At 44.3% G+C, this 26,559-nt stretch overlaps 1 protein-coding gene and 1 pseudogene across 1 annotated transcript in view; one reads left to right on the top strand and one right to left on the bottom strand.

Annotated features, from left to right (window-relative positions):
• The first annotated feature begins 12,245 nt into the window (after window positions 1–12,245).
• Window positions 12,246–12,911, top strand: LOC143933860 (transmembrane protein 11-A, mitochondrial pseudogene; annotated as a pseudogene).
• Window positions 12,912–16,983: 4,072 nt separating this feature from the next.
• Window positions 16,984–26,559, bottom strand: part of POU2AF2 (POU class 2 homeobox associating factor 2) — a 178,105-nt gene continuing 168,529 nt past the window's right edge. Inside the window, exon 5 of the mRNA XM_077456946.1 lies at window positions 16,984–19,130. Within this exon, the coding sequence (XP_077313072.1) occupies window positions 18,729–19,130 (402 nt within the window). The 3' untranslated portion in view covers window positions 16,984–18,728. The remainder of the gene's footprint in view (window positions 19,131–26,559) is intronic.

Consider the following 26,559-nt stretch of genomic DNA (forward strand, 5'->3'; position numbering starts at 1 on the left):
CCACCTCCCCAACCACAACCCTTGCCACTGATCCCTCCCCCACCACCACCGCTGCCACTCATCCCAGGGGTGTAACTCCAGGGATCACAATTCCATTAGCGCACATGTTGCCCCTGAACACCTGGATGGGGTGGGGGCATTTAGAGGAACAAATCCCCTCAATTTTTCTCCTGCAGCCACTAAAAGTCTGCATCTTCTCCTCTCCCTCTGATAGGCATTAAAGAGGGATTTCACTGTGAAAAAAAATATTAAAAGCCAGCAGCTACAAAAACTGCAGCTGCTGACTTTTAATAAATGGACACTCACCTGTCCCAGGATACAGCGATATCGGCAGCCGAGGCCGATCGATCACTCGGCTGCTGCCGCCTCCATTCTAGGTGAGGGAATCAGGAAGTGAAGCAATGCAGCTTCACTTTCCAGTTCCCTACTGCGCATGCACAAGTCGTGCAGCGCAATAGGAATTGTCCGCACTGTCTCTGGGACCCATGTGTGTCCCAGCAGACAGCGCGCAGGGACAGGAAGAGGCATAGACTCCCGTGGGAGTCTATGCCCGGAAGTGGGTGTAAATACCTGTCTTTGACAGGTATCTGCACCCCCCTCCCCCCTGAAAGGTGCCAATTGTTACACCGGAGGGGGGGAGGGTTTTGATCAGCGGAAGTTCCACTTTAGGGTAGAACCCCGCTTTAAGTGGCTGTGGGAGGAAAATGGAGGGGACTTGTTCCCCCTTCTATCCAGGTCCTGTTGCCCCCGGGATCAGTGGGAAGGGCCCTGGCTGGAGGTCAGAGGGGGCCCTCCATGGTTTCTTGCACCGGGGCCCTGAAGGTTCTAGTTACACCACTGACCTGGGTATACAAATTAGTAAGGAACCTTCCTCTCTCTACTCACTAAACTACCCTCCACTGATTGTGAAAATCCTGGGCGAGCTAGAAACTTGGACGAAACTACCGTTGTCCCTCTTTGGGAGATGCGCCCTATTCAAAATGGTCAGCTTTGCTCAACTTTTGTACCCCCTCCAAACATTACCCTTACTGTTAAAACATAAGGATATACAAACTCTCAACAAGGCAGGAATGAAAATCCTCTGGAAAGGTGGCAAACCAAGAATAGTCTTATCCAAATTGTATCTCCCGAGAGGGGATGGTGGTGCCAACCTCCCTAATATTAGAGTGTACAACATAGCCTGTCTGTTAAGAAATGGGGTAGACTGGATTCTTCAGTCATCCAAATATTCGAATTATGCTCAAGTGTCTTCAATGGCGCACCCATTCGACCTAGCCGCTCTCTTCCATAGTAACTTACAGAAACATCTGATTGACCTTAAACAGAATTTACTGCTCAGAGATACGATTGTGGCTTGGAGAGAGAAGAGGAAAAAACTGGGTCTATCCCCATTCACCTCCAAGTTCTTACCAATCCAAAACAACCCTATGTTCCAACTGGGGCTACAATACGAACCATTCTCTAAATGGAGAGATAAAAGCCTGACCAAAGCCTACTTCCTTTACCAGGGAGCAGACTACACCACTCTTAAACCATTTGCGAGCATCACAGAGGAGTTCAGACTACCCCATCACCACTTTTTACATGTCATGCAATTTGCGGGTTTCATCACCAAGTCATGCCCAAACAAAACGCTACAATTTAAATCCTCCTTCATAGATACCTTGATCACAGAAAAACCTTACTCAATATGGGACATATACCGTCCTCTCAACGAGAAGTACAACAGTCCCCTTGATGCCACTTTCATTTCATCCTGGATATCCGACCTTCTGGGACAATTAGACATAACCAATATTCTCAAGGGATATCAGATGATCAGGAGAATCACCCGGTGTGAAACCTGGAGAGAAGCTCAATTCAGGTTGATGCATAGAGCCTATTATCCTTTCTCTTCCTCTCATCCCCCTCCCGCAGGCCCTGTCTGCCCATGGTGCTCACTCCACAAACCCTCTCTACTGCACTGTCTATGGACATGCCCATGAATAGACTAATTTTGGTCTTCTATTCTCCAATTCATCCAGGACGTAACTGCCTTCCTACCCAACAAAGAACCAATGCTCTTACTATTTGGCTTCCCCCCCCCCACAGAGAAATGGCTCTCATCCGTCGATGAGCATAATCCTGCATGACCAGTGGATACTCCTTACTCTGCTCATAGCTCAAAGAAACATTTTCAAACACTGGATCTCAACGACACCTCCAGGATTAACTGAACAATCAATGGCCTAAAGTCGTTACTATCCCAGGAACAATTGGATACTACAATCTACAAACAATGACCTACAAAACCACCACACAAGAAATGGTCACACTTTATCAAGCACTGCCTGACAGCCCAGGAATAAAGTCATCTCTTAATAATCCTGCTTTCTTCACCAGCCAATGCAGAGACCCATGGACTTACACTCTCAACCTACGCATAAGTCTAAGCCCTTGTACACACGGTCGGACATTCCAACCACAAAATCTATCAAATTTTTTCTGACAGATTTTGTCCGAAACTGGTGTTGCATACACGCGGTCGGACAAAGTTGTCGGAAAATCCGATCATTTTGGAAAGTGATGACGTTCGTACGTTACGACGGGACTACGTTCAGGCTAGCAGCCAATAGCTTTGGTCTCGTAATTTGATCTGAGCATGCGTGGCACTTTGTCTGATCGGAATTCTCTACAAACGATCGGACAAAGTCCGATCGGATCATGTTGTCTGAAAATTTTATATCCAGCTCTCAAACTTTGTTGGTCGGACCAATTCCGACTAAAAAAGTCAGATGGATCCCACACACGGTCAGATTATCCGACAACACGATCCGATCGGACATTTTCCATCGGGAATGTCCGACCATGTTTACAAGGGCTAACACCCACCACTAGCACTTATATGACATCAAAACACTCACGAACCTTCCGGACATTTTTCAATCACCTAATTGTGTATTTGATACATTGTAACCTGACTGTACCATAGCGGATGGTACATGGGGTACATGGGGTTCATGGGGTGGCACAATGGTGTAGTGGTTAGCACTCTCACCTAGCAGTAAGAAGGGTCGTTGGTTCAAATCCCAACCACGACACTACCTGCCTGGAGTTTGCATGTTCTCCCTGTGCCTGCGTGGGTTTCCTCCGGGTACTCCGGTTTCCTCCCACAAACCAAAGACATGCAGGTAGGTTAATTGGTTTCTGTCCAAAATTGGCCCTAGTATATGAATGGGGATCCTGGATTGTGGGCTCCTTGAGGGTAGGGACCAATGTAAGTGTGTAATGTACAGGGATAGGGACAATTGTAGACACTCACTCAGGTTGAACTGGATGGACTGGTGTCTTTATTCAACCTTACTAACTATGAAACTATGGATCTTTTATTTTATGCCATGTAACATAGAGCGAGATGAAGGACCAATGTCAGACCCCCAATATACAATACAACATACCGTTTGTCCTTCATCTCTCTCAATCACCATCCCCCCTTCTTCATTCTATGACCCTGCTCCACACTGCTTCCTTCCCCCACTTCTTACTCCCCTTACTTTCCCTATACCTCCTCCTCTATCCTCTTCAGGCTGTATGGAATGATACCGCCATTTATACCCTCTTTTTTTTTCTTTTTCAGCCTCTCCCCCCCCCCAACCTAGAAAAATGTTCTGGTCAATCGATGTAAATTTCTTCATCTGCTGTTTGATTGTTAATGCAAACAGACTATATCAGTTTATTTGTATTTTTTGTTGCTTTCTCAATAAAATATATTTAAAAAAAAAAACACACACACATTTCCATTCAGATGAATATTGAGTGGAATCCATAAAACCCAAGCCCAACACAGTCAGGTCCTCCCGAACATGCTTTGGGACCTGAAAATTATATGAAAGGCCTGGGGAGGAGCCCCTCAGGGCCAACCAATGTGTCTGAAGGCATAGATATACTTATGATTCCAAAAACATCTTCACCTTCCACCCCCCTTTAATCCATCCTACAAGATGTTAAGTTTTTCTTACCTGCTGAAGTCAGTATACCTCACCTGAGTGCCAGCCAGTGGGATTTGTCCTTGTGATGCAGTCAAAATTAACCATCCAGAAAGATAAAAGACAGAAGGATCTGGATGATCAAGTGACTGCAGATTAAGGTAAGTGAAAACTTTTATCCTGGAATTGAGTTTATAAGACAAAGCTGTAACTATGAGCAAAATCAACAGGAGGCAAAATAAAAAGTAAACTACCTTACCACTGCCATCATCAAGAATAAATGGGTGGGGGGCGTGGCTTGCGCGCTGAAGAAGATGGCTGCTTAAGCCTAGAGCTCTCCACAGCCAGCCGTTTAACAGCAAAAAAACAGGCAGGTATTTTCCTCTAAAACATACCTAAATACTTTGCAGTACTCCTGGGACAGTAGGGGCAATAATGTCTCGCAAAAGAGGACAAGAAAGGGGACCAAAAAAGCTGTCATCATTTACATTTAAACAGAGCAGTGAGCTGACTAAAATCCAAGATGGCGCCGCCGGAGCTGTGAGGAAAAATAATAAAACTCACACAAACCTTTCTGATAGCCATCCACCTGAAATGGATGATGAATTATCATCCTCATATTCTAATGGCTCCTCTCAACTATCCCCAACATCTCAGGGACTCGCAAAATCGCGGATGAAGCTGGATTCATCTTGTCAGGCAGCTGATACTGTGAACACAGCTCTGCATAGTGATAATGCTATGTTCTCATTACAGACATCTATAGCTGCTTTCCCAACATCAGGTCAGCCAGTACTAGATACCACAATGAAATAAATGCTTGTGTCATTACAATCATCTATTATATCTAATCTATCCTCCATGGTTCATAAATTCTCTCTTGATATGAAACATATGGATGGTAGACTGCAATACGTTGAAAACAAAATGGAGGAATGCACTGAAACAGTGAATGAGCTAGTGCAGTGATGGCGAACCTTGGCACCCCAGATGTTTTGGAACTACATTTCCCATGATGCTCATGCACTCTGCACTGTAGTGGAGCATCATGGGAAATGTAGTTCCAAAACACCTGGAGTGCCAAGGTTCGCCATCACTGAGCTAGTGGATGCATTTACAGAACAAAAAGATGATTCCATGTGGGTCAAGATGAAATTGGCAGATCTCGAGGACCACTCACGTCGAAACAACATTAAAATGAGAGGAATACCAGAGTCAGTTCTACCTATGGACTTACGTAACTATGCAAATACACTATTTTCTACATTATTGCCAGAATTATCGCCGATTGAACTTACAATCGATCGTATTCATAGAATTCCCAAACCAAAACATCTAGAAGAATCAATTCCCAGAGATGTTATTCTGCGAATTCATTTTTATCAAGCTAAAGAGCAAATTCTCTCCAAAGCGAGGGAGCTAACTACTCTGCCACCACCCTACTCAGATATACAATTATTCGCCGATCTCTCGCAATTTACACTATAAATGAGAAGACAGCTCAAAACTGTAACAAAGGCATTATCTAATCATAAGATCACATACAAATGGAGACATCCAGCCACTATCTTGACCACTTACCACGGGAAACATTTTGCTATATCTACCATTGAAGATGGCATGCAATTACTCCAAACATTGGGTATTATAGTTGATCTTCCACATAACAACCCTGCCTTGAAGGAAAAACCTAATTTGTTCCACTTTGGACAAAAACGTGAACAAAATAGAATTAAATACAAATGAACTACTCCTGCCTGTTAAAGGCATTACTGACATATACTGTCTGGTTTGATGCTCAATACCTTACTACTTGAACTTCACCCCCTAAGAAATATTTTTTACTTTACTTTTATTTAATTTTTATCTTCTCTCTTTTTTTTTTATTAATTAATTTTATTTATTTATTTCTTTTTTTTTCCTCTTGCAATATATATTGCCAAATAACTACTAATAGAGTAATAACTCGTTTTTTCATAGGCTTGAAAAAAAAAAAAATATATATATATACATTGTTGTGTGCATGATTTAATAGTAACTGTGAACTGATCATATAATAAATACTTAGATATTTAAAATTCTCAACAGATGGCACTACACACCGTATAGGATCGCCATCTTTTTTCCAGGCTCATCGCCACTTTGTTGGAGAAAGTGTGGTCAAACGGTTCCATATGTTGTGGGAATGCCCGAGCCTAACCAGCTTGTGGAATAAAGTTTTCAACCTTATAGCATCTCTCACAGGCGTATTAACGCCCCCAAATCCTGCTCTAGCTATACTGCAGATAGGTATAGAGAAATTTCCCCCAGGTGATAGACCAGTTATTACCCATATCTTGCTGGCAACTAGAAATCTCATCCTACAAAATTGGAAAGACACTTCGGCCATTAATATCTCTGATGTTTATACACTGGTTAATAGAAACCACGCTTTTGAACGCCTGTTAGCCATCAATAACCTAAAATGCCACAAGTTTGATACCATATGGCAAACTTGGTGCAAGAGCTTCAAACCTAGTTAACAGCGTACTATCTTAACGGCCTCAACTTTGGCATAAGCATATTGTATTGACTTAAATTTATTGATAAGCATACAACTCTTCTATACTCTGATGTGTAAGGCATATTGTGTGTAACAATACCTGTTTTCTTGACATTTCTTTTTTTTTTTAAAACTTTTTTCCATGTACTTTGATTCAATGCTTGTTAAAAAATTTGAAATCCAATAAAAATGTATTGATTAAAAAAAAAAGAATAAATGGATCATGGCTATAATCTGGCCTACACTAATGATGAAATGTTTGTCTGTGGATGTATGATATTATTATTATTTAGAGATGGGCCGAACGCTCCCCTTGTTCGGTTCGCACCAGAACTCCCGAACAGAGAAAAAGTTCTGACCCGAACTTGAAAAATCAAAAGTCCCCATTTTGAAGGCTTATATGCAAGTAAATTGGCCATGAAAAGGGTATTAAAAATGATATGGGGTCCTGGTATTTCCCTGGGGGACATATATCAATGCATTTTTTTTTTTTTTAAAAGATCGATTTTACAGGAGCAGTGATCTTAATGATAAATAAAGTGCAACAATAAAAATGAAAAATTCCTTTAAATATAGTGCCTAGGGGTCCCCTGAGGGGGCCACCTGGTGACTTCACCTGGTGGCACCACCCCCTTGTGACCTCATAGACCCAGCATGCACCGGTTGGTGATGCCACAAGGGGGAAGTGCCACCAGGTGGTGTCACCAGGAGGATTTGTCCCTTACCTATATAAGAAATGTCAAACGGCAAGCAAGGTATTCGCCAGTTTTTCCTTTTTGATGGCAAAGTTATTATTTTTACTTTTTTAGGTCCGGCGGTGGCATCACGATTGGCAATTGAGCTACATCGGGACACTTTTTTTCTTTTTTAATAAAGGAATTCTTAAAAATTGTCTCTGTGTTTTTATTACTTTTTGACTCTTTTTGGTGAAGGGGTAGAGGTAGTATGTACCTTATACTCATTCACATTGGGGGAGCCCAGGATTGTGGGGATTAAGCACTTTCCCCCAAGCACCGACTCTCTCATGTTGAGGGCATGTGGCCTGGTATGGTTTAGGAGGGAGGGCGCTCGCCCCCTTTCCTAGCCTGCCAGGCTGCATGCTTGGATAAGGGTCTGGGGGGACCCTACACTGTTGTTTTTTAAATTATGGCATTCCCCTTAAAATCCATACCAGGCTTGTAGGGCCTGGTATGGATTGGGGGTGACCCCCATGCCATTTTTTTTATTGCAGGCAATGTTTTTTTTTCTTTTGGCAGTTAGTGGGGAAGCCTATTGACGGCTGATGAATCATTGGTTGTTAAGGACGCTCCAGCCACATTGCAAATTTAGGTGTTCGTTGAACAGGTGAACAGGCAATGCTTGGGCCAAACTTTTGCCCGAATCGTTCTCCCAACTCTATTAATATTATTATAACTATTTTTATTACCACTTTTTATTATACAGTATGTTATAATTTTTATAGGAGATATAATAAAATCTAGATAAAAATAAAAAGTTAACGCTACATTTTTACAGCTTAAAGCAAAACCCCACACTGAGGCCGCGTACACACGGGCGGACTGTTCGCCCAACCTTGTCCGCTGAACAGTGTTTGGGCGGACAGTCCGCTCGTGTGTGGGCTTTCAGCGGACAGTTTCAGCGGACAGTTGGACGGACAAAGTCTTTCGGAAATTCCGAAAAACTGTCCGCTGAAACTGTGTTTGAGCGAACAGTCCGCCCGTGTGTGGGCCTGTCCGCTGTACTTTCGAAATGAGCGGACTGTTCCCGCTCGGAAAGTCCGCCCATTTCGAGCGCGTGTACAGGTAGGCGGGGCCCGCGAAGGAGATGTCGCGGGCTCCGCCGCCTGGAATGGGCTTAAAGGGGAACCCCAACGCCGAAAAAAATCGGCGTGGGGGTTCCCCCAAAGTCCACACCAGACCCTTGTCCGAGCACGCTACCCGGCCGGCCAGGAAAGGGGGGCGAGCGAGCGCGCCCCCCCTCCTGAGCCGTACCAGGCCGCGTGCCCTCAACATGGGGGGTGCCTTGGGGAAGGGGGGGCCGCGCGGCCCCCCCACCCCAAAGCACCTTGTCCCCATGTTGATGAGGACAAGGGCCTCTTCCCGACAACCCTGGCCGTTGGTTGTCGGGGTCTGCGGGCGGGGGGCTTATCGGAATCCGGGAGCCCCCTTTAAGAAGGGGGCCCCCGGATACCAGCCCCCCACCCTATGTGAATGAGTATGGGGTACAATGTACCCCTACCCATTCACCTGTGAAATAAAGTACAAAAAAAAACACAACACAGGGGAAAAAATATTTTATTGCACAGCTCCGGGGGTCTTCCGTCTTCGGGGGTCTTCTCGCCGGACTCCTCCGCTATGTGTGTGTAGCTCTTTTACTAGCGGAGGAGTCCGGCTTTCTTCCTCCCCGCCGCCGGCCTCTTCTCCCGACTTCGGGGGTCTTGTCCCCCTCTTCGGTTCTTCTGCCGGGCCACCGCGCCTTCTTGTAGCTCTTTTACAGGCGGTGGCCCGGTCTTCTGTCGCCGCTGTCGCCGCCTTCCGTTCTTGTTCTTCTTCTTGTTCTTCTTCTTCTTCTCCAGGCGATGTTGACACGTCGCTCCCTCCGGCCGGAATGCCAGAGCCGCGCTGTGCGGTCACTTATATAGTGACAATGGGGCGGGGTCACATGGTATATGTCACATGGGTTGGTCACATGGGTTGATGTCACATGGGGACTATGACATCGTAAGGGGGCGGGGTCACCATGTGACCAACCCATGTGACATATACCATGTGACACCGCCCCATTGTCACTATATAAGTGGCAGCGGAGCGTGTCCCTGGCATTCCGGCCGGAGGGAGCGACGTGTCAACATCGCCTGGAGAAGAAGAAGAACAAGAAGAAGAACAAGAACGGAAGGCGGCGACAGCGACAGCGGCGACAGAAGACCGGGCCACCGCCTGTAAAAGAGCTACAAGAAGGCGCGGTGGCCCGGCAGAAGAACCGAAGGCGGCGACAGAAGAACGGAAGGCAGCGGCGACAGAAGACCGGGCCACCGCCTGTAAAAGAGCTACAAGAAGGCGCGGTGGCCCGGCAGAAGAACCAAAGAGGGGGACAAGACCCCCGAAGTCGGGAGAAGAGGCCGGCGGCGGGGAGGAAGAAAGCCGGACTCCTCCGCTAGTAAAAGAGCTACACACACATAGCGGAGGAGTCCGGCGAGAAGACCCCCGAAGACGGAAGACCCCCGGAGCTGTGCAATAAAATATTTTTTCCCCTGTGTTGTGTTTTTTTTTGTACTTTATTTCACAGGTGAATGGGTAGGGGTACATTGTACCCCATACTCATTCACATAGGGTGGGGGGCCGGTATCCGGGGGCCCCCTTCTTAAAGGGGGCTCCCGGATTCCGATAAGCCCCCCGCCCGCAGACCCCGACAACCAACGGCCAGGGTTGTCGGGAAGAGGCCCTTGTCCTCATCAACATGGGGACAAGGTGCTTTGGGGTGGGGGGGCCGCGCGGCCCCCCTTCCCCAAGGCACCCCCCATGTTGAGGGCACGCGGCCTGGTACGGCTCAGGAGGGGGGGCGCGCTCGCTCGCCCCCCTTTCCTGGCCGGCCGGGTAGCGTGCTCGGACAAGGGTCTGGTGTGGACTTTGGGGGAACCCCCACGCCGATTTTTTTCGGCGTTGGGGTTCCCCTTTAAGCCCATTCCAGGCGGCGGAGCCCGCGACGTCTCCTTCGCGGGCCCCGCCTACCTGTACACACGCTCGAAATGGGCGGATTTGCCTCCGCCTTACGTGGGCGAGTCCGTTCATTTCAAAAGTTGAGCGGACTGTTTGGCAAACAGTTCGTTGAAACAGTCCGCTCGTGTGTGGGCAAGTCCGCTCATGCAAATTTTGAGCGGACTGTTTGCCGAAACTGTTTGACGAACAAGGTTGGGCAAACAGTCCGCGCGTGTGTACGCGGCCTGAGTCACAATCACAGATCACCAGATATTTCCAGATCTAATCTCAGTGGCGGCCCGTCCATTAGGGGTGCAGGGGCTCCTTCCCTATCCATCCATCCATCTGGCCCCCTAATCTACATGTGGGGCGCCAGATGAATCGATTCCAATGGATTTTTTTCCCTTGAAGCACGTGGGCTCTAATAGGCTCCAAAAAAGGGTAGGCTTGGGGCGCAGTGCACTGCGCCCTGAGCCCACCCAGTTGTGTGACAATACTGAATTAATATTTGCTATTGTCACACTGATTGTCTTCCTGGCTGATCAGGAAGCAGGTCCTAATACCCATTTCCAGATTGTCCGAAAGCAGATGCAATCTTATTGGCCTAGGAGGAGGAGGAAGGAGACGTGCGGCCGGAGAAGGCGCAGGGGAAGCCTGACCGACCCACCAACCTCCATGGATGCCTTGAACTCTGCACTGCTGACATGCTCCCCTGTGCCAGGCACTAACGGGTTACTACCATCTAATGATGCTGCCTGTCATCAATGGTGTACACAGATGACAATAATAATATGCCTGCTCCTGCCTTGCCATAGTCGCCTCTCTCTGTTCCTGGGGGATTAACCTGCAGCAGCAGCTCAGTGGATGTGGGGAATGTCAGTGTGATCAGTGGGAAAGTTCCTATCCCGTACTCAGCAAGGAACCAACAATACTACCTACCTACCTGGAGGATGGCTGAAGCATGTATGTCACCCCTATACAGCCATGAGCCTGCCTGCTAATACCTAGGTAAGAAGAGAGCCCAGCTTGCTCTACTGCAGTGGTTCTCAACCCCTGTCCTCAGGACCCACTAACCGGCCAGGTTTGCAACATAACTGAAATACATCACAGGTGATATAATTTGCTGCTCAGTGTTTGCAGTAGTCTAGTCTGCATCTCTACAAGGTAATACTTAAAACCTGGCCTGTTAGTGGGTCCTGAGGGCAGGAGCTGAGAAACACTGCTCTATTGCCTGCCACTGACTGTATTTATAACATGTGAGCACATTGCATATAGAGGTATATTAAATACCCCTATTTGACTGACCAACTGACCGATTGACCAACTGAACGGTGGGAACGGGTGTTTTTTTTGTCACCGCCCCAAAACAGTTTAACAATGTTCTCCTCATGTAATAATAGCAACAGTACTCACCAATGCAATGGAGGCCTAAGAAAAAAATGGTTGCTACATCCATCCCACTGATTAAACAACAATTTAGCAGAAGCACAGTCAATGAGCTCCTTACATGTTCTTTTTTCATGTAGATGTATTCACAGTATCAGGGTTTGCGTTAACAGGCTTTTGTTCAATTTAAATGTATTATTATATTCCCATACGAGTCTATAGAACTACAGAAGCAGATCCAATACAGGTCACATGGATATTAACTGCAGGGCAAAAGCACCTGTCAGTGAATTCTCATTGAACCCAGAATTATCATATGGATGCCATACTGATACCATCCACACAAGCCCAAAACCTGTTGACACATCCCTTAACTTGTCATCACTGTGCACAGCAATAGAGATCTGACTGGCTCAAAGCACGAACCCTGTACAGAGTACAGATGTTGTTTAGAAGATTGACATCTAATGGGATTTGCAATAAAATGTGATCTGATCCTTATCACAACAATAGAAAAACACAATGTGCTTAACTTGATAACACACAAACAGTTCTAATTTCTCACCTACCTATTGAACACACCCATTGACAGACTAATTACTTTAATGAAAGCTAATTGCATCAGTGGTTTGCAAACCTGGAGTGCAATTAATGAAATCAGTTTGGGGCAGAACACAAGGAGGCGGGAGTGAGGCGAGTCTCCAAGATGGCCACTTGGGGAAGGAGGCGCGCTGGTGTGGGGAGAAGAGATAGGGTTCCCTTTTCCACATGTGAGTGGTACATCGTGCACGAGATCTACAATGGTGAAAATGCACAAGACCAGTTTGAGTACGAACTGGAGCAAGCTCTCAAAGCTCAATACAAATATATAGTGATTGAACCAACCCGTATTGGAGATGAAACTGCACGCTGGATTAGTGTGGGGAACTGCCTACACAAGACAGCAGTACTTTCTGGTACAGTGTGCCTTCTCACTCCACTCGTTTTGCCTTTTGAGTATTCACCATATATGTATCTGCCAGCTGGTATTCTCAGCTTGGCCTGCTCTACTCTTTATGGAATCTCCTGGCAGTTTGATCCTTGCTGCAAATATCAGGTGGAGTATGATGCCTATAAACTATCAAGACTTCCACTACACACTCTTACCTCCTCTACACCAGTCGTGCTTGTAAGAAAGGATGACGTTCATAGAAAAAGACTACAAAACACGATAGCACTTGCTGCATTGGCATACTGTGTAAAGAAGCTGTACGAACTTTATCTTGTATGATTTCCATGGATGCTGAGCATGCAACAATATAAACCTTTTTTTGTGAAATTTGATTGAGAGTGAAGAATTTCTCCAGAAAAAAATTTGGTGCTACTGCACTGATTATTTTCAGCGCTTTACAGTAGAAGGATGAGAACCTGCTTTGAAGTCATTATACCCTAGCTGCAAGTCATAAACAAACATAACAGGGAATACATGAGTTTTAAAAGTGGGTGATGAGGGAGATCTTTTTATGTTGAACATAGAATTATGTATTTGTTGTACTACACTTAACCAGCCAGAAGCCCATGTGACCATTAAAAACAAAACTAAATAAATGGCTACTTGCTTTCAAAAAAAAAAAAAAAAAAGAAAAAAGAAATCAGTTTGGACACTCAAACATTTTATGATTGCTGTTCATAAGAAGTACCAGCTGATGTGAAAATTGCCTCTCAAAAATGTGCTATCTGAAGACATACTATCAAGAGTAGTTCAACTGCATGAGACTGGAAAGGGATACATAGCAATCTCAAAGTGTTTAGGCATCCATCAGTCAACAGTTAGACAAATTATAAATGGAGGCAGTGTATTACTGTGGCTACATTTCCTAGAAGTGGGTGCCCACGCAAAGATGACTCCCAAAGCACAATGCAGAATAGTATATTCTGGTAAAAAAAAACCTACGAGTTACTGCTAAAGGCTTGAAAACTAGAACTGGAAAACACCCCCGTTCTTTGAGTCTACCATATGTACTGTTAGTCTTTGAACAGGCAGTGTGTCCATGTAGGAAGACACTGCTCTCCAAAAAAAACATTGCTGCATACCTGAAGTTTGCCAAAGGGCACACTACTTGGAAAATATTTAGTAAAATATGAAACATGAAACAAAAAGTTTAATTGTTTGGGTAGAATACTCAGCACTATGTAAGGTGCAAAAAGTGCACAGCTTACCAACATCATCCCAACAGTGAAATATGGTGCAGGGAACATCATGATTTTGGCTTGCTTTGCTGCCTCAGTGCCTGAACCACTTGCCATCATTGGATTGAATCAATGAATTCCCAAGTTTACCAAAATATCCTACAGGATAATGTCAGGATGGCTGTCCGATAGGACAATCACCCTAAGCATCAAAATAAATCCACCACAGAAAACGGAAATGTATCTTTTGGAGTGGCTCAGTCAGAGCCCAGACCTTAACCCCCTTATAGATGCCATGGAATGACCTCAAGAGCACAATTTACCCCAGACATCCTATAAATGCATTGAAACTAAAGCAGTTTTGTAAAGAGAAATCGTCAAACATTTCTCTTGAATATTGTACAGGTCTGATCCAGAGCTACCAAAACTGCTAGCTTGAAATCATTGTTGCCAACGCAGGTTCAACAGGATATTAACGTTAAGGGTTCGCTTACTTTTTCATACAGCACTGTGAATGTTTAATGGGTGTATTCAATAAGGACAAGAGAAATTAGAATTGTTTGTGTGTTATCACACAAACAGTTGTGACTTAGATGAGGATCACGTTTTTTGGCAAACAACTGCAGAAAAACTGTTTCAAGGGATTCATATACTTTTATATTGCTTCTCTACATACTAGCTGTGCATAAAATGCTTTTTTTAGATTAATAACAACTTTATTAATGTTTTGACAGCATGACTTTCATTTCACGGCATGTAATCCACTGTATTTTGTTCAGTACAGACCCTGTGGCACTCCAATACAGTTACGCATTGTATTAATGCACTTGGTAATTATAACCATGCACAATGTAGATGAATATTATTTTATTGTGTAAGCTATGTCAAAGTACAAAAATGTATATTGAAATAAGTACTTTACAATATTATTAAAGTACTAATTCAGGTAATTAAATTTTAATATTAAAAAAGGTTAACATTTATTTTAGGGAGTTTTGATAACATGATAAAAAAATTATAAAATGTGTTCTATGAAGGGCAAACTAGTCCAACAATATTCTAAATTTATACATGAAATAGATAGCCTAGCAAAGCCAACATACATTCCTTTAATAGTTTTTAAACATGAAAGGGACACGAGTTTACAAACAAAATTCCAACTGAGTTTTCCCATAAAACTAAAATTCTTATATTATGAGAGAAGGAGTTGAAGATCAAGGTAACTGTACACCTAGCTGAAGTTGATACCAAATATGTAATACATATCATTACAACCACTTCCTAATTCTCCCAAGCAGACCTTCAGGTTCTGCGTGGATCAAACCTGAAGATAGCATATCAAAAAACATGAAAGAAAAAACATGGTAAACACCTTGATAGAAGTCTGGAAAAAACTATGTATTCTAGGTCATATATTTTCATAAAAAGATAGTTTAATTATTTTAATTCTGGAAACGACTAGTCTTTACTCTAAATAACACTAGAAACCACCAATTGTGGTTCTGTATTTACATACCTCGAATTACCTAAATAAGTATAATATAACTGGTTGGATCAATGTTTTTACCCATGTTTGGCCACAAATACAATGGTGAAAAGAATCATTCCACCCCCTTTAAAATAATTACATTTTGATGTTTTACGCCTGATATGAAGACATACCGTATTTATCGGCGTACAACACACACTTTTTTCCACTTAAAATCAGGGGAAAATCACGGGTGCGTGTTATACACTGATCCCATGCGATTTCCACACGATTTTTGCACTCCGGGCGGCTTTCGGCCGCCTTCGGTCGAAAGCCGCTGAGTATGGCCAAGGCGGCCAAAAGCCGCCGAGCACTGCCGAGGAGGCCGAAAGCCGCAGAGTACGGCCGAAGGTGGCCGAAAGCCGCCGAGTACGGCCGAGGCGGCCGAAGGCGGCCAGAAGCCGCCTAGGTACACAGGACATCTCGGCGGTGCCATTTTTAAAAACAAAACCTGACTCACTGAGGGAACAACGATGCACAAGGCTGCAATGACGGACAAACTGCATGACGGACAGGCTGCATGACAAGGCTGCATGACGGACAGGCTGCATGAAAGTCAGGCTGCATGACAAGGCTGCAATGACAAGGCTGCAATGATGGACAGGCTGCATGACAAGGCTGCAAATGACACTGACAAGGCTTCAGATGGACACTGATAAGGCTGCATTGATGGGCGTTTAAATGTAAGTTTTTTTTCCTTAAATTTCCCTCCTAAAAGTTTTTTTCCTTAAAATTCCCTCCTAAACTTGGGGTGCGTGTTATACGCCAATAAATTAAGGTAAGCAGTTTTTGTTTTATTCAGCTGTATTTACTAGTGCAACTTATAACATCCAAGTGAAAGATTGAACACCAAGATGTTGGAGAAAAAAAAAATCGAAAACAGAATCATAGAGTTGGAAAAAGGATCTCCCCACTTTTGTCAGTATTTTATTGGACCACATTTTGCTTTAATTACAGCCTTTAAACAGTTATGTCGCTACTAATTTGCATATCTAGACTTTTCAATATTTATACTTCTTTGCAGAACTGCCCAAGTTTATTTAAATTTTATGGTGACCATTTGTGGACCGCAGTCTTCAAGTCATTTCACAGATTTTCAATGGGTGCGACTAAAATGTAATAATTTGGCCTCAACACCAAACAGTATGTCTGGCAGAAATCAAATACAGATCACCATCCAAATAACAATACAATATAGCATGGAGGCAGTAATATCCCATTATGAGAGTATTCCTCTGCAGCAGGGACTGGAGCACTTCTCAGGATAGAAGAAAAATGGATGGAGCAAAATACCTCAGATTCTTGAGGAAAATCTGCTGCCCTCTGCCAGAAAGTTGTCAATGGGAAGAAGGTTAATCTTTCAACATGACAATGACCCAAAGTACACATAAAAATTGACTACACAGTGGTTGAAGGAGAAAAAGGTAGTCCTTGCATGTCCCAGTCATAACCCAGACTTAAACCACATTAAAAATCTGTAAAATGACTTGAAGACTGCAGTCCACAAATGGTCATCATCACATTTAACTGAACTTGAGCAGTTCTGCAAAAAAGAGTGAGTAAATATTGCAAAGTCTAGATGTGCAAAATTAGTAGAGACATATCCTAACAGCCTAAAGGCTGTAATTAAAGCAAAAGGTATTTCAACAAAATACCAACATAAGGGGTGATCCTTTTTCCAACTTAGTGATTCTGTTTTTGATTTTTTTTTCTGACATGTTGGCATTATATCTTTCAAAAACTGTGTCTGTCTTCATTTTAGGCTGCAAAGCAACAAAATTTGATTATTTTAAAAGGGGGTGTGGGGTGAATATTTTCTATACCCACTGTGTTTGTTGTCATTTAGTAAGCCTGACAATCACAAAATCAATTGTATATCTGACATATGCATATATGCATGCTTTAGCAGTGAGCAACAGAGACAGATTTACCATTAGAACCAGTAGTCTTGCATCTACAGGTAGTAAAGAGAAAAGAGAGGCTTTTCGATGTATACATTTGTCTTGCTATCACCAGCAGAAATATAGCATCTCCCTATAAGTTACATTTTTTGTTCCAAACATACATCTCCCTATAAGTTAAATTTAACACTGTAACAATATTCTAAGTCTTGTTAGGATCAGCAAAAATGTTTGTGTAAAAGATGATCCTACCAGAAGTGTGCTGTGTTGGGTATCAATGGTTGTGCCTTCCGCAACCAGGTTTCAGTGGAGCCCTAGGTATTCTCTTTGGGTTGCTGGAGGTTCCTTTTGCAGTGAACATTGGTGAACCAATCCCTCACTTATCCTGATCACCAATGCAAGGGAGCAATTTTCCACAAACCACCAATATAAGTGGTCTCTACTACACTGACTTAAATGTAACGCAAAATCACATTTTTTTCATTATTGGATTACTACTGAGTATGTGGTTGCCTAGAGCAGGTAGTAGAAAATGATCTACCCTGGGTGTCAAATACAGTGTGTAAACCACATTCTTTATTTCCAATTTTCTACAACTTACTGATAATGCTAATGTACCATAAGCTGTAGGTTTAATCATTTATAGTAGAGGTTCTTCAAGACCTGAAAGCCTTTTCAAGGGTGCCCCACAGGTTAAAAGGTTGAGTAGGGCTGGTCTATAGGATCAAGTGATAGAAACCTACCCCTGCTGAGCTCATTTTCAGGTTGTGTGATTTAAATGTATTTCTGTACTTTGTATGAGGAAGAATAACTAAGAACTCAATGAAAATGTTTAACCTAAACATTCCAAATGTGGTGTTCTGAGATGGTTATTAACGTTACTACAATGTTTTTTTAAAATATTTCAGACATGTATGTCTGCTGTTACTCATACTTTCTGTGAGTAGTACACAGTGTGGCTCAGGGTTTATGTCATGCTCTGTGCTTTGGGAGATCAGTTTACTACAATAATGATGACATTCAACAACAGGTAGTAGAAGAATATGTCTCTGTCTTATAATTCACCTGTGCATCTGAATGACTACTGCTCTGGACTATAGCAGCCAATGTGGAGAAAGCAAAGTCTTCATGATATGGTATTATAAATTAGTGGTTAAGTTCCTGCATTAACTATGTGGTGATAGCCTATACAGCTAAAGTGGTGTTGCAGCAGTGTACATGGATGATAAATGTAATCATTTTTAATAGTAAAGGTAGTGCTCAGACCCTGATAAAGCTGTGGTGGATATACATAACTAAGAAAAATTGGAAACAATACCCTGTTAAATAAAAATTGATATTGAATTAAAACATCTGCTTTCTTTTTTTATTTTTATAGGTTCTCCCAAATATGTTTATTAAGTATGAATACTAATAGCAACAGCATTGTCCTGTTAGTGTTGTTTTCATAATCTAACCATAATCTAACATATCACATCCTGTTATGTGATCTAAAAGTATTATGATGACAAATTCTTGATGGCTGAAGGAATAACACAGATTTCAGTAATTTCTTCTAATTTCATATGGTCCCCATACTGTGTTTGTATCTTCCTTTGGCCAAGCAGAACTATCTTGCATGGGACTTGTTTCTGCAGAGTCCTCTTGAGAAAGGTGATGAACCATCTTTGGGGTCAATTCATTGTTCACTGTCATAAATGGTGGAAAGGCATAGGAAGAGGTAGCCGGAAAGGTAGAAGAGTAGTGGACATCTTCTAGAGGATGCAAGGAATAAGACTGAGTGCCCTGGGATGAGGAGGACCCTCTACTAGCACTCCTGTAGTGTGTGGCTCCATTTTCAGATGAGATGCAGCTTGTGGATGATGATACAGTTTGTGAAGCATCTGTGCACAAGGCATCCAGCTGGTTAATTGAATCAGAAACAGTCGGTTCCCATGAGTCTCTCTGAGGAATAAAATATACACAGTATAAATATGCATATACAAAATTATATCTATCTATCTATCGATCCCTAAAGTTTACAATGCAGCCTTATATTCATAAGAGTGATTAGTAACATAGAACAGTTGCAACCTATTGCAAGCCACTTTAAAACTGTCTACTTAAATCTTGCTATCCCTGGACTGACCCCCCACCCCATCAACATGCCAATAAAGTTTTAGATAAAACTGTTGTCATCAAATAGCTTTTCCAGAAAAGTAATTGAGGTACTCTTTAGGGATGGGGTGGGGCACTGCAGACTATATATATATATGTATGTATATATATATATATATATATATATATATATATGTAATATATATATATATATATATATATATATATATATATATATATACAGTGGTGTGAAAAAGTGTTTGCCCCTTCCTCATTTCCTGTTCCTTTGCATGTTTGTCACACTTAAGTGTTTCGGAACATCAAACCAATTTAAACAATAGTCAAGGACAACACAAGTAAACACAAAATGCAATTTGTAAATGAAGGTGTTTATTATTAAAGGTGAAAAAAAATCCAAACCATCATGGCCCTGTGTGAAAAAGTGATTGCCCCCTAAACCTAATAACTGGTTGGGCCACCCTTAGCAGCAACAACTGCAACCAAGCGTTTGCCATAACGTGCAATGAGGCTTTTACAGCGTCCTGGAGGAATTTTGGCCCACTCATCTTTGCAGAATTGTCCTAATTCAGTTACATTAGAGGGTTTTCGAGCATGAACGGCCTTTTTAAGGTCATACCACAACATCTCAATAGGATTCAGGTCAGGACTTTGGCTAGGCCACTCCAAAGTCTTCATTTTGTTTCTCTTCAGCCATTCGGTGGTGGACTTGCTGGTGTGTTTAGGATCATTGTCCTGCTGCAGAACCCAAGTTCGTTTCAGCTTGAGTACACGAACAGATGGTCGGACATTCTCCTTTAGGATCTCTTGGTAGACAGCAGAATTCATAGTTCCTTTTATCACGGCAAGTCTTCCAGGTCCTGAAGCAGCAAAACAGCCCCAGACCATGACACTACCACCACCATATTTTACTGTTGGTATAATGTTCTTTTTATGAAATGCAGTGTTCCTTCTACGCCAGATATACTTGGACACACACCTTCCAAAGAGTTCCACTTTTGTCTCATCGGTCCACAGAATGTTGTCCCAAAAGTCTTGGGGATCATCAAGATGTGTTGTGGAGAAATTGAGACGAGCTTTGATGTTCTTTTTGCTCAGCAGTGGTTTTCTCCTTGGAACTCTGCCATGCAGGCCATTTTTGCCCAGTCTTTTCCTGATGGTGGAGGCATGAACGCTGACCTTAACTGAGGCAAGTGAGACCTGCAGTTCCTTGGACGTTGTTGTGGGGTCTTTTGTGACCTCTTGGATGAGTAGTTGCTGCGCTCTTGGGGTAATTTTGGGCGGCCGGCCACTCCTGGGAAGGTTCACCACTGTTCCATGTCTTCGCCATTTGTGGATAATGGCTCACACTGTGGTTCGCTGGATTCCCAAAGCTTTGGAAATGGCTTTATAACCCTTTCCAGACTGATAGATCTCAATTACTTTCTTTCTTTCTCAATTGTTCCTGAATTTCTTTGGGTCTCGGCATGATGTGTAGCTTTTAAGGATCTTCTGGTGGACCTTACTGTGTCAAGCAGCTCCTATTTAAGTGATGCCTTGATTGTGAACAGGTGTGGCAATAATCAGGCCTGGGTGTGGCTAGAGAAATTGAACTCAGGTGTGGACAACCACAGTTATAGTATGTTTTAACAAGGGGGGCAATCACTTTTTCACACAGGGCCATGATGGTTTGGATTTTTTTTCACCTTTAATAATAAACACCTTCATTTACAAATTGCATTTTGTGTTTACTTGTGTTGTCCTTGACTATTGTTTAAATTGGTTTGATGTTCCGAAACACTTAAGTGTGACAAACATGCAAAGGAACAGGAAATGAGGAAGGGGGCAAACACTTTTTCACACCACTGTATATATATATATATATATATATATATATATATATATATATATATATGTATATATATATATATATATATATATATATATATATATATTTATGGTCCAGAGCCCTCAGACCGATACGGATAAGGATGACAAACAAGGTTAACATAAACTCGCTTCCTTGAAATGGACCTGAAAGTGTGCCCTGGTCTAACGTACGGTATGCCAAAATAAGGGGGCATACCTTAAAATGAAATGAATATGAAATGGGTGAAATGAGTACTCACTTGAGGAGTATGCTTAGAGAAATGCCCTGATAAAGGGGATGGGTGGGCGGGTATCGCGCACCGGAACCGACGAGGAAGACGGGCGGACGGCTGGTTATATACTCCACCGGGCTCCTCCCATAATTTCAGGCCACCATACTGGCCTTTCTATTTATGGTCCAGAGCCCTCAGACCGATACGGATAAGGATGACAAACAAGGTTAACATAAACTCGCTTCCTTGAAATGGACCTGAAAGTGTGCCCTGGTCTAACGTACGGTATGCCAAAATAAGGGGGCAAAACATCCAGGTAGGGGTTGCACTTTATTGAGACAAGACTTTCACTGGGTGAGTTTGACAAAGGCCTGGGCCATCTCTATTTGCAGTTTGAGTATGTAACGGGCAAAACAGGAGGACTTCCATCTACCCAATTTTTTGATAACATGGACCGGGACCCCTTGGCGGGAGGCAGTAGAAGCTGCTTCGATACGGAATGAATGTCCGGAGTAGTGAGCAGGATTGAGGTGAAGGATGCCCAGGAGTATCCTGACATGCTCCATGAACTGGGCTGCGTTGAGAGGTTTCGTGTGAAAAGGCAGAAGCGGGCCAGTTCCTGGTTGGTTGGCCAAAAGGGTCAACAAGCGGATGAGAACAGTGACCGGGCACCAGCGGTTGTTGGTTTTATAGAAGTGTATGTCCATACCCGAGCCAAGCTGCTGCGTCTTGGAGACTGCTAAGTGTAAGATGAAATGGTCTTCGTATCGGACCAGGTGGTGCTTGTACAGCATGCGTGCTGTGAGGCTACTACAAGTAAACTGGCTTGGTCGTAAGAAGCCGTAGAAGGCCAGGTGTATGGCTGCTTGTAAATGCCACTCATGTGGAGACCGAAAGGTGAAGTGGCCAGGATATTTGACATAGTTCTAGAACGTCTCCTGTGAAAGGCGGTGGTTTGGTGCCGGCCATCGGCTGGCGCTTCTGGACACTGCGCATAACAGCCCGGACGGTGTGGTAAGAAAATAAGGAGGGTACGGTAGGGTCCTGGAGGGACGTGAAATGTTGTACACCGGTCAGGTATAGCCGGATCGTATTAACGGATAACACCAACTGCGAGTGGCAGTAGGAAATGAAGGCTACGACTCGCTTGACACGGGACGTCACTGTGCTGTGATACGTGATCAAGCGGTTAAAGGCCCTCCAGGCTGACTGATAGGCCTTGAGGGTATTGCGGGAAAGGGGGTGATCGATAAGTTGGGTAGCCGCTAGGAGGTGAGGGGCTAATCCAGGGTTACTTGAGACCAGTCCGGGATAGCTGCTGATGTTGGTCCGGCTCCGGGTACCTGATCGGAAAAGAGACAAGGTTACAGCGGGAGAGGGCGTCCGCTGCCTGATTGAACTTACCGTGGATAAAGGAACAATAGATGTTGAACTGAAACAACAACAAGAGCTGGACCAGTTGACGTAGGAAGGACATAATCAACAGAGAGGACGCCTTGGCGCAGCCAGGAATTGCCAGTAACTGGGGAGGCCAGGGAGCTGCGAGCCGGAGGTGGCCAAAAAACAGCCGCAAGCCCATGGAGGCCGCTGCGTCGGTCATCACCTGGGGCGAAAGGGAATACACGGAGGGAATGAACAGGGAGACGCCATTCCCAGACGATAGGAATTCCTCCCGCATAGCAAGGACTGCTATTGCCGCGGGACAGTAAAACCAATAGGCGTGACACAAGGCGCGACCCTGAGGGATGATGCGCATAGCGAACTCAACATGCCGTGTAGGGACTGTAGGTGTCTTTTGGACGACTAGACTGGAGAATATGCGAGGATATAATATGCCCCTAAAGATGGCAGTTGTGATGGCGAGCGTTTGCCGTTGGCTATGGGCTGATGCCTCTGGATGCCCCGAGGTGGGGATCTTGCTGTATGGGCCGTAACGACAGATGGCTCTCCGTGCACTGTCAGGATAAGAAATGCTGAACGCTGGCTAGAAATAGCCTGGGCGTGCTACAGGAAGAAGCCAGTTGCGTGCGACAACATGATCCTGGTGCGGGACGGAAGCTGAACTCAACTGTCCTAAGGAAGAGACGGATAGACAGACAACAGTGAGTGGTTTGTAAGAAAGCCACGGGAGACGAGAGGCCAATTAAGTGCTGCTGAAAATGACGTGTAGCCAGTTTGTGTGCCACTGAGAACGTGCTTGCCAACGAATGATTGCAAGAAGTTATGCTAAGTCACGAGCCTTGGCGTGACTAAAAGTTGTGTTTAAACATGTGCTTGCGACAATTGCCCGGGAGTTTGTCACTGGAGATGTATACGTAGTGACTGTGAGCCATTCGTGTTACCGCATGTGCACTGCGAAGACTACAGGAGTTGTGCTTGAATGCATGTTTGGATGCGTGCTTGCGATGTTTGCAAGATGTTACCCAGGATGCGTGCTTGCCATGACTGCAAGATGTTATGCTAGGATGCGTGCCTGCAACTAATGCAAGGAGTTGTGCCAGGACTCGTGCCTGCAACGACTGCAAGGAATTATGGTAGGCTTCATGGGTAGCCAGGCCGGAAAAGACAGAAGTCCATCCGGTCCAACCAAATCAAAATAAATAAGGTATCACACAACCCGACACACCCAATTCTACGCCCGCAGCTGATCCAGAGGAAGGCAAAAAAACCCCAACAGAGCATAGGCCAATTTGCTACAGCCGGGGAAAAAATTCCTTCCTGACCCCTCGAGAGGCAATCGGATTTTCCCCGGATCAACTATACCTATAAATATAAGTACCCCGTAATACAACGTACATTTAGGAAGGTATCCAGGTTTTCCCTAAAGCAATCTATTGAGCAAGCCAGAAGTGCCTGCCAGCAATGATTGCAACAAGTTGTGCCTGGACACCTGCTTGCAACGATTGCAAGAGGTCTATGCTCAAATGCGTGCTTGCCATGATTGCAAGAGAACTATGCTCGAATGCGTGCTTGTGATGAGTGCAAGAGGTCTATGCTCGAATGCGTGCTTGCAATGATCGCCAGAGGTCTATGCTCGAATGCCTGCATGCAACGATTGCAAGAGGTCTATGCTTGAATGCATGCTTGTAATGAGTGTAGGAGGTCTATGCTCGAATGCGTGCTTGTAATGACCGCGAGAGGTCTATGCTTGAATGCGTGCTTGCAGCGATTGCAAGAGGTCTATGCCCGAATGCGTGCTTGTAATGAATGCAAAAGGTCTATGCTCGAATGCATGCTTGCAATGATTGCAAGAGGTCTATGCTCGAATGCGTGCTTGCAACGATTGCAAGAGGTCTATGCTTGAATGCATGCTTGTAACGAGTGTAGGAGGTCTATGCTTGAATGTGTGCTTGCAGCGATTGCAAGAGGTCTATGCCCGAATGCGTGCTTGTAATGAATGCAAAAGGTCTATGCTCGAATGCGTGCTTGCAATGATTGCAAGAGGTCTATGCTCGAATGCCTGCATGCAACGATTGCAAGAGGTCTATGCTTGAATGCATGCTTGTAATGAGTGTAGGAGGTCTATGCTCGAATGCATGCTTGAAATGACCGCGAGAGGTCTATGCTTGAATGCGTGCTTGCAGCGATTGCAAGAGGTCTATGCCCGAATGCGTGCTTGTAATGAATGCAAAAGGTCTATGCTCGAATGCGTGCTTGCAATGATTGCAAGAGGTCTATGCTCGAATGCGTGCTTGCAACGATTGCAAGAGGTCTATGCTCGAATGCGTGCTAGTAATAAGTGCAAGAGGTCTATGCTCGAATGCGTGCTTGTAATGATTGCGAGAAGTCTATGTCTGGATGCGTGCTTGCAACGATTGCAAGAAGTCTACGCTTGGATGTGTACTTGCAACGATTGCAAGAAGTCTACGCTTGTATGTGGAGAAAACAGCGAGACACGCCTAAACGAAGCTGTGTTTCCCTTTTGAAGGCAATCTACAATGAAATGAGGCCGAGGAGAAAGGCCCCGGGCAGGCGTCCAACATTGAAGAATCAACTGGACCCAAGCCGGGAAGCGGTATGTGACAGTGAAATGAGAGAACCTGCCATGACAGAGATCCGGATCGCCATGCCACAACTTGCGACTGAGCACGAAACGGATTCTGGAGCATGTACTGAAATGAGGCCATTCCTGGGGCACGCCGAAACGAATTTAGTACACAGATGTGACTATTCGTACCGGAACGTGATAGGTGAAATGAAATGAAAAACCCATGACAAAGACAAGAATCAGAGGACGAGCCCTTGAACCAAATAGATGAATCCTGTCTTTGGAGCATGTACTGAAATGAGGCGTAGCAGCTGGGCACACCAGAACGAATCGGTGCGTAAGGAATGCGACAGGATTCGAATTGGAGCGTAATAAGTGACAGAAATGATATGCCATGACAGAGACAAGATTCAACGACTGGACTGATGGTTACAACAAAGAATCCGTCTCTGGAGCATGTACTGAAATGAGGCGTAGCAGCTGGGCACACCAGAACGAATCGGTGCATACAAGAATGCGACAGGATTCGAATTGGAGTGTAATAAGTGACAGAAATGATATCCCATGACAGAGGCCGGATTCAACGACTGGACTGCCGGTTACGGAAAAGAATCCGTCTCTGGAGCATGTACCGAAATGAGGCGTAGCAGCTGGGCACACCAGGACGAATCGGTGCATACAAGAATGCGACAGGATTCGAATTGGAGTGTAATAAGTGACAGAAATGATATCCCATGACAGAGGCCGGATTCAACGACTGGACTGGCGGTTACGGAAAGAATCCGTCTCTGGAGCATGTACCGAAATGAGGCGTAGCAGCTGGGCACACCAGGACGAATCGGTGCATAGAGGAATGCGACAGGATTCGAACTGGAGCGTAATAAGTGACAGAAATGGTATGCCATGACAAAGACAAGAATCAGGGACCGTGCGTGAACCTGCGAGTGACTCAGTCTCTGGAGCATGTACAGAAATGAGGCCGAACCCTGGGGCACTTCAAAGCGAATCGGTGCACCAGAGGTGCGACAGGATTCGCGCCGGAGCGCGGCTAGTGACAGAAATGTTTTGAAACGGTAGAAATGAGTGGGACTGAAATGAGTTGAATGAGATGAAATAAGATACATAACACAACTGCATGAATGACGAGATATATCCGAACTGGAGCAGATACCAACCGATACGTGCGGAC

The sequence above is a fragment of the Lithobates pipiens genome, unplaced genomic scaffold (assembly GCF_037356315.1).
Source record: "Lithobates pipiens isolate NorthernLeopardFrog02 unplaced genomic scaffold, aLitPip1_a1.2 Scaffold_27, whole genome shotgun sequence".
In the NCBI taxonomy this organism is placed as follows: domain Eukaryota; kingdom Metazoa; phylum Chordata; class Amphibia; order Anura; family Ranidae; genus Lithobates; species Lithobates pipiens.